Source organism: Antrostomus carolinensis, unplaced genomic scaffold (genome assembly GCF_000700745.2).
Source record: "Antrostomus carolinensis isolate BGI_N321 unplaced genomic scaffold, ASM70074v2 scaffold34295, whole genome shotgun sequence".
NCBI classification, from domain to species: Eukaryota; Metazoa; Chordata; class Aves; order Caprimulgiformes; family Caprimulgidae; genus Antrostomus; species Antrostomus carolinensis.
Genome location: NW_010319053.1, coordinates 47,407 through 56,018, shown reverse-complemented (window position 1 = coordinate 56,018; position 8,612 = coordinate 47,407). Strand labels below are relative to the sequence as shown.

General features: G+C 42.6%; 1 protein-coding gene across 2 annotated transcripts; it reads left to right on the top strand.

The window, feature by feature from the left end:
- Window positions 1–1,771: 1,771 nt before the first annotated feature.
- Window positions 1,772–8,612, top strand: ATP4B (ATPase H+/K+ transporting subunit beta). Of its 2 annotated transcripts, none has more exons than XM_010169142.1 (7): window positions 1,772–2,001; window positions 3,571–3,699; window positions 4,878–4,991; window positions 5,768–5,967; window positions 7,594–7,650; window positions 8,194–8,286; window positions 8,451–8,612. In XM_010169142.1, exons 1-7 carry the CDS (start codon window positions 1,890–1,892, stop codon window positions 8,610–8,612), a joined length of 867 nt encoding a protein of 288 aa, XP_010167444.1. In that variant the 5' UTR covers window positions 1,772–1,889. The 2 variants fall into 2 exon arrangements, with proteins under 2 accessions (XP_010167444.1, XP_010167443.1); XM_010169141.1 differs by having other exon boundaries at window positions 1,890–2,001; window positions 7,594–7,656.

Here is an 8,612-nt window from a genome sequence, read left to right as displayed (position 1 = left end):
CTAAATCTTGCTGAAGATCTGCTACTTCCCTCCCTATTTTTTGGCCCTAACCTCTTCTTCACACTTCTGCTCTTATTTCTGAAACTGCTACATGGGAGCCTTCACAAGCCTTTTAACCTCTGGGCAGCTGTTTCATCATTTTCAGGCCGCTGCCCAGTCTCCTTGTCTTATTTTAACTTTAAAAACCCCCCACATTTGTCCTGAATATCAGTTAGCTCATGGTGTAACGACTAAAAGTACCTTTTTGTTCACTCCCCTCTCCTTTCTGTGAGGCATACAAATTGGTCACAATGTCTGTATTCTTTTACTTGGCCTGACTCCTATTTCATCATCTGAAAATAAGTTAAATCACCTCAAATTGGTGGCTATTACACCAAACTATCACACGGCCTGATGTGAGCCAGGAAAGCACAGTAAATCTCTATGTTCAGAAACTCAGCGTTATTTAGCTGACAGAACAACCCTGCCATATTACTCCAGCTGACAGGCTCAGCTACAGCTGTCTCAGTGTCCAAATAACCCGGAGTCTAACAGCTAATATATGCCCATTTTAAAGACTTTGTCTCACAACATGTCCTGTGAAGTGAGTGAAAGGCAGGGCACGCCAACATACCTGGTTAAAAGGGATGAAAACCTGGCCCTGCTGAATTCACCAGGCAATTTCAGGGTTTGACGTTATTGGGGTTCAATAAGACAGTAAGAGCATTAGTGAGCAATTTCAACAAGCAGCGAGGACACCAGTGAGCCTTCTGGAAGGGCTTTCTGAAACCCAAGCTGCCCTCGCAGCAGGGGTGTTTAGAGAGCCCACCGGCTCTGCCATCTGCTGTGGGCCCTTTGCTTTTCTGTCTGTGGGGAGCTGCTGGGGACACTTTCCAGTCCTGCTCCTCCTGTGCGCACAGAGCAAGCTCAGGGTTGGGTGTCTGCCTCCAAACACGCCACAGCATTTGGGTTAAAGCAGATAGAAAAGGTGGTTAAATGTCACCTGTACATTCTCTGCTCTGCCTTGTCATATACTTGTATGGCAAAACTTTCATTATACATTTTTTTTTCTCTCCCTTGGCTTTCTTCTGCTTTTTCTATGGCGTGCTATGAAGGAGACAGAGACAGGCAGCAAATGAGGTGGGGATACCCTCTGAGGCTTAGTTAGCATTGTCAGAGATCACCTAAAAACATTCCCTACAGAAAGCAGGAAAACATTTCTCTTTATTTTCGTGGCTGCACAACATGGCAAACACTCTGGGAAATGGTGCTTTTCCCCCACTCGCTCCTGCTGCCATCCCCTATATCCCAACAGATGGCTATGGGCTGTAGTGAGAGATTTATATCCACTATTTGCAGGTTAACTGGAAAAAAAGAAAAGGGAAGGAAAAGGGAAGGAAAAGGGAAGGGAAGGAGAAGGGAAGGAGAAGGGAAGGAGAAGGGAAGGAGAAGGGAAGGAGAAGGGAAGGAGAAGGGAAGGAGAAGGGAAGGAGAAGGGAAGGAGAAGGGAAGGGAAAACCTAGAGAGAAACAAGTTCTCCTTTTCTTTATCTGCTCTGATAACAGCTATCGCTCCAGGTCTATCGCAAGCCCTACGGGCCCTCTGCAAAATGCGTAACTCGTCTGATCTGCTAAGGTGGTAAGAGAAAGGAGAAGGGCATTTGATAGGAACTGACTTTCCTTTGCCAGCCTTAACACTGAGTATTATCAACACCCTTTATAAAGAATTCTATCTGCTGCGGGTTGATAACGGCAAGCAGGGGCTTTCATTGGTATAGGAAATAATCTCGGTGACCTTCAGCAGAGAAGAAAGTATAAAAACCAAAGTGTTTTTCCTGGACGACTGTTTGGGCACTGGTTGAATTTCTTAGTTCCTGAGGAGGACGCATTTTGGGGAAATTTTGTAAGAAAATGGCAACTTTAAATGAAAAGAAGACCTGCAGCGAACGGATGGAAAATTTCCGTCGTTTTGTCTGGAATCCAGAAACAAAACTTTTTATGGGAAGGACCTTAATTAACTGGGGTAGGTTTTCATACACAAAAATCTTTTCTTCTTCTGGTACACTTAAAAAAATCCTAGGGGGTGGTGGTGGTGAAGGTGTCATCCTAATGAATGGGACATAACGTGGTGGTAGATGTGTTGTACTTGTTAAAAACATCAGTTCTCATATAGGCTGCTGAGTCACTTTTAGGGTGGCCTATAAGCTAAGTCAATTAGATCAAAACATTGATCCAAGTAATTCCTGAAAATGTAAGAAGACTTTAAACTGGTTTTGGAACAAGTACTTCAAAAGAACAAAACTTAACACACTAACAGTTAACTTACTAATAGCTAAGGGTGACGGTTACAGTGTGGTTCTGACATTGCTGACCAAAGGGGGTTCCGGTATATGGAGAATTTTGCTGAATTGGTGGGTTTTGTCCAGTTATCTGGAAAAACATTTTGCTTTTCTGAAATTCCTTTCTGAATTACTGTCTGCTCAGTAGATCTCCCCTTTTATCACTAGTGCATATTTCAGCTGTCTCCTTGCCCATAGGCAAACTTGTGTCTACAACAACCATATGTTTTCTCGTCTGCATTCTGGGAAGGGCAGCCCTGACCATTGTAAGGAAGGTCTCTGTTCTTCTCACAGACCGTAAGAGTAGCTGCAAGTTTCCAGGTGATTTTTTTCTACCTTGAAGCCCACAAGCATAGCTTATTGTCCACTCTTAAAACCAGAATTTTACAGAAAATGAAAGCGTAATGTGAGCCTTTCCAGTTTGGAGAGAAGAAGGTGCGATGAGGCACCAATGATTACAGGGAGCGGTTTCCATCAGCCCCCCCAGAAATAACCACTGGCTGCTTGTAGGGCAGCAGCCGTTTGCAAGACATATTATGCATATACAGACAGAATCTATATTTAGAATAAACCAGCAAGGTGACACATTTTGATTTCAGCTGTAAAAGGCAGTGAAGTGATATGGGTCTAAAATCAACGCACTTGAAATGTTGACATCTATCATCCAAATAACACATGGAGCAACCTGTTTTTGCCAAAGACATACCTCGGCTTAGTTTGCTGTTGTTTAGTCACAGAATGATTTGGGTTGGAAGGAACCTTTAAAGGTCATCTAGTCCAACCACCCTGCAGTGAGCAGGGACATCTTCAACTAGATCAGGTTGCTCAGAGGCCCCTCCAGCCTGACCTTGAATGCTTCCAGGGATGCTGCTTCTACACCTCTCTGGGCAACCTGTTCCAGTGTTTCACCACCCTCATTGTCCATGTTAATGAGCAGATAAATGGTCTTAATACATGAAGTGACTTCAAGAAGCTACACAATCTTCTAAACTTTAAAAAAATCTGGGCTAAGTACCAACTACTTCAAAAACCCTTGTAAAACTGAACAAATTACAGCCAAATTATTCTAGAAGAATATTCTTTTGAGTATAGAGAAGAAGATCCAAAACATCAGTCCCTCTGCAGGGAAAACCTCCCTGGGGCCAACGGTGGAAAGGAGACAGCTGCTGCTGCCAGGATGGTCCCAGACACGGAGGGATCACTGCACTGTCTTGCTCGAAAAATGAGATTTTACCCTCATTTTTTTTCCACAGTATGGATCAGCCTGTACTACTTGGCTTTCTACGTGGTGATGTCGGGGCTGTTTGCACTCTCCATTTATTCGTTAATGAGGACGGTGAATCCGTATGAGCCAGACTACCAAGACCAGCTGAAATCCCCAGGTACTGCCACGGCCAGACCCTCGCAGGCTCCCACAGCAGCTGCCCGAGGCTGGGCTGGGCTGGGCGGCATCTGCAGAGCATGGGCGCAAGGAGAGACAAAGATGGAATAAATCAGGTCGATTCCGATTCTCCCCAGATGATCCCCGCAAAGTTTAACCTTTGCCTGAAAACACTTCTAGGCTTTAAAAAAAAAAAAAAAAATTAAAATTTAGCATATTCATTTATTCATTTTTACATATTTATATGCAAGAAAAAAAATATAAAATATATATATAAATATAAATATACACCTCCTCTCCCCACAGGCAAGGGTCAGCCCCTGGGGAAACTCTTGGTTCCACTCCAGCTCCCCAAGCACCCTGGAGGGTTTTTGGGTGCCTCGCAAGACGGAGGGGTGCTGGGTGAGCAGCCTGGGGTGGGTATTTCCATGCTTGCTGGCAGCATGGAAAGTCCATGGGAGAGCAGGAATCCCTCCCCAGTAGGATATGTTGTGCCAGCGCTCAAGCAAGTAAAAATAAGACAAAGACACGTGGGATTAGAAATAAAGATTTGTGGGACATGAAGTGAGAATGGGGAGGGACAAGACGGTATCAGCAAGAAATCACCTGCACACTGCTAAAACATCACCCCTCCAATGGTTTGTTTTTACAAGCAACGGGAAGGAAAAAATTACTCAAAGCTGTAGCCCTAAAAATTATTCTGTCTGCCTGTTGCTGAATTTTGAAGTTTCCTTTCCCAAGATTCAGTAAGCTTGATGTTTGCTGGCAAAATAATTACTGTAAAATACTGAGTGTGGCTTTTTCAGAAGCTGTTTCTCACACCGCAGTGTGATCTGTTTCTTTAACCTGGCGTGACTATTATAACTGTTATTTTTAACAAGTCCTGGGGAAATCCAGTGCAATTGCTGGAATGATTTTGGAAGCTGTTCTGACAACAGCATGGATATACTTGAAAAATAAAGAGTTCAGCAGTAGCAGAGGCTTTTTAGGTTTTCACTTGAACAACTTGGTGCTGAGATGGTTTCTGTACATGGTTAAAATCTTCTCCAGCAAAACCTGGGGATCTCCTACTTTACAACAAGTCTTGATGCAGCATAATTGCTATTGTCAATTTAAATAAACAAATCTCTGCCTGGCACCTCTCCCCTGCTTTGCCTTCCCTTTTCTTCCTCCATGAAGGTGTAACGCTACGACCTGACGTTTATGGGGATAGAGGACTACAAATCTATTACAACGTATCTGACAACAAAACTTGGGAAGGTTTAGTGACAACTCTTCAGACTTTTCTGACAGGTAAAAATGAGGTTTCCTGCCTAATACTGAAGAAACATCCTGTCGTGTCTCCCTTATTAAGTCTGAGAACCTCCATGTTTCCCTTTTCTATTTGTCCTTCTGAAATCAGAGATTTTGAGTGGAGAATGCTTCTTCTGAAAGGGTTGAGCAAATCACCTCATGAATCTATAAATCGAACATATGCAAATAAGTCTATTAAAGCAGAGCTTTTAGTTGATGCTTCAGAGCTTTTACTTTTTAAAATCCTGAATAGCCTTAATAAAATAGACTATTATTTATAGGAAGTTTGAAGGAAGAGGGTAAAAAAAGGTCTTCAAAACTAGTATCATCTAAATTAATCTCACATTGTCTGTGACTAAAAAGTACCATAAGTCTTGTGAAGCTGTTGCATAGTGTCATCAGAGAGTATAGTCAACATAGGTTAGGTGCTCCATTTGCCTCTTTGTGTCTTAACACATTTATATTCCTTGTGAGGCTTAGTATCGTTTTTCTGTGTTTCTCATACACATATTGAAAAAAAATGTATTTTAAATGGACTTTATATGGAGCTAACAACACAAATTGACAGCCTTAACTCAATTTGATCTCTTTTTTTTTCTGTGCCTGGGTATTCAAAAAAGAAAACACAAACCCAAATAATTTAAACTTTCCTCATTCCATCTGATGACAACTGAAGTAGTTTCCCATGATATAACCTCCATCCAGATACTGGAATGTATAATTTATATATGAAAAATTTCAGAGGGGATTTTTTCTTTCTTCCTTCACACATCTAGCATATACACCAGCTGCTCAGCATCTGAACATCAACTGCACCAGTGACACATACTTCATTCAGGACACCTTCGATGGTCCAAATAAAACAAAACTATCCTGCAAATTTACCTCAGATATGCTTCAAAACTGCTCTGGCATCACAGATCCTACTTTTGGATTTCCAGAAGGAAAACCCTGTTTTATTATAAAAATGAACAGGGTAAGTACAAGCTCAACGTGCTGACCAGGAAAGAATTCACCAATAAAAAAAGTCCCGATAGCTCTGCTGGGGAGCTGCGACATCGTCCGCTGTCACGGGCTCTAATCTCTGCTTTGTACTGGGAAGACAAACAAACTCCTGTGCTTTCCTTGAGAGACCTCTGGAGTTACCAGAGAAATAGTAAGCCTTGGTCACCACCCCTAGGAAAGTAACAGAGAGAAAAGTGATCTGTAAGCTGACTCTCTAAAGCTTTGGGGTTTGTTTAGTTTTGTTAGCATCTCCATAGCGCTCTCATCCAACAAACTAGTCGGTAAACCAGTTCCATTCTGCAATACCGCAATCCTGTGCCTTCAGCTGAGGTGTTAAGATGTGACAGTAACTGAGGTGGTTTCAGAGACATGATACTTGTACTCCTTATTTCTCCAGGCTGCAAAGAAAATCTTTAGCAGAGCCTGTAAAAACAAAATTCAAACCTGGTGGGTATTTTTCCAGTAAAAACCATCAACACTTTTTTTTTTTTTTTTTTTTTTTTTGAGAGACAGAGAGAGGAAAAAGGGAATCTTCCATCCCTCCTGTAATTTTTTTCAGGACATAGGCAAAGGCATAGACAAAAGCATTTTCTTTTGTTTTCAGGTAAGATTCTAAGCCTTCTAGTTCAATTTCAGTACAAAGTGAAGAATTCATATTCCCTATCGGTTACTGATAGACAAAAGTACTTCATTATTGGTTGGGTTTGAACCCTAGACTTGGGCAATGAATCTTTCCAAGAATCTGAGCAAGGTCCAGCTGGGAGAGGAGAGCTGTGCCCCTGATTTTGGCAGATGAATCATCACAGGCTTTTCCCCAAAAAGCCTGAGCCTCCTTCGGCAGGGCTGCACACCGGCACAGGCAGGAAGTGATGGGGAGGCTTTACCTCCTTTTGCCTTTGCTGCTCTAGGGCGTGACCCCACTATTTTTGTAGGATCAAATGGGACCAGGAGTCTTTGCCAAAGCCAAGGTTTTCTAATAAGGTGTATGATGAGAGGCACAGAGATTCACCTTTTCCTTTCTTGACTCCCAGCTGAGAGCAGGCAGTACAGGCAGGCAAATGAGCTGGACTTGCCAGAAGGCAAGATCCCATCTGCAGTGCCCATCCTGGGCAGCACTGAGCCTGGCTTCTTAAATATCCAGCCACAACATAATTTTTATTACCCAGGTACATAAGACAAGATGATCTGTTTAACTTACACAGAAACACAGGAATCATAGAATGGTTTGGGTTAGAAGGGACCTTAAAGATCATCTAGTTCCAACTCCCCTGCCATCAGCAGGGACACCTTCCACTAGACCAGGTTGCTCAAAGCCTCATCCAGCCTGGCCTTGAACACTTCCAGGGAGGGGGCAGCCACAACTTCTCTGGGCAACCTGTTCCAGTGTCTGACCACCCTCACGGGAAAGAATTTTGTCCTCATATCTAATCTAAATCTGCCCTCTTCCAGTTTGAAGCCATTACCCCTTGTTCTATCAATACACGCCCTTGAAAAAAGTACCTCCCCAGGAAGTGGCATGTGAAGGTCAATTAATTGCTTGCTTGGTTTTATCTCGAAACAATTTCCAAGATGACAAAAAATGTGTTTTCTGTTTCAGATTATCAAATTTTTCCCTGGCAATGGCACTGCACCAAGAGTGGACTGCACATACGTGGTAAGTGTATGGAGTCGGAGTCTCAAAAATTTCAAGCACTGCAGCTCTTGATAGCAAGTGCAGTGCAGTTCTGACCAGAAAGATTACGCCGCAGCTCTGGAAATCAGATCATTCTGGCCAAATACTGGGAATATACACAGTTCTGTGCAATTTCTTGCACCAGCAGACATCTTAAGAACAACAAAAAAGTTTGCTTTCTTTTAAATCACCTGAAAAATTGTTTTTCCAAGCTGCAAAGAACATTTACTGCTTGCTCTCAGCCCCCACTAGTGAAGTTCACGGCTCAGAGCAGCTCCTTCAGTCTCTGCACATTTCACTGAATTCCCAACTGCTGTGGAAGAACACTTGCCTGTTTTTCCTGGCAATAGTAACAGCAGGGTATTTCCACTTTTATCTGAAAATAAAAATAAGATTAGTGCTAAACTAACTGCTGCACCTGAGTTTTAATGCACGCTACGCAGCCTTTAGCAGCAGGGAAACACTTGCCCAGGGCTGGCTTACGATCGCCCAGCCAACAGAGCCACCTTCTTGCTTCACAAACAGGGCAAGGAGTCTCATCCGCTGGAGGTGGACTACTACCCGGTGAATGGAACCTTCAACCTGCACTACTTCCCCTACTACGGAAAAAAGGCACAGGTGGGTGCTCATGTATCTCAATATCACTTTTCTTCTTTATCTTTGTGTAAGATGAAACATATGGAGCATCACTGCAATCTTAAGGATACTAGAGAAGGCTAATTTTAAGACATTATTTTTAAATTGGTAGTGTAAATTTGTTTGTTTTTTTTCTTTCCTCTTAGCCCAGCTACAGCAACCCTTTGGTAGCTGTGAAATTTCTCAACATTACGAGGAACGTAGAACTGAGAATAGTGTGCAAAATCATTGGAGCTGGAATTACCTTTGATAATGTTCATGATCCGTATGAAGGAAAAGTGGAATTTAAATTGAAAATAGAAGACTGA

Excerpts from the sequence above, each read along its gene's own strand:
- ATP4B (XM_010169141.1), top strand. The coding sequence starts at position 1,890 with ATGGCAACTTTAAATGAAAAGAAGACCTGCAGCGAACGGATGGAAAAT. Across the intron at positions 3,700-4,877 it reads AGACCAGCTGAAATCCCCAG|GTGTAACGCTACGACCTGAC; the intron begins GTACTGCCACGG and ends TCCTCCATGAAG. Across the intron at positions 7,657-8,193 it reads ACTGCACATACGTGGTAAGT|GGCAAGGAGTCTCATCCGCT; the intron begins GTATGGAGTCGG and ends CTTCACAAACAG.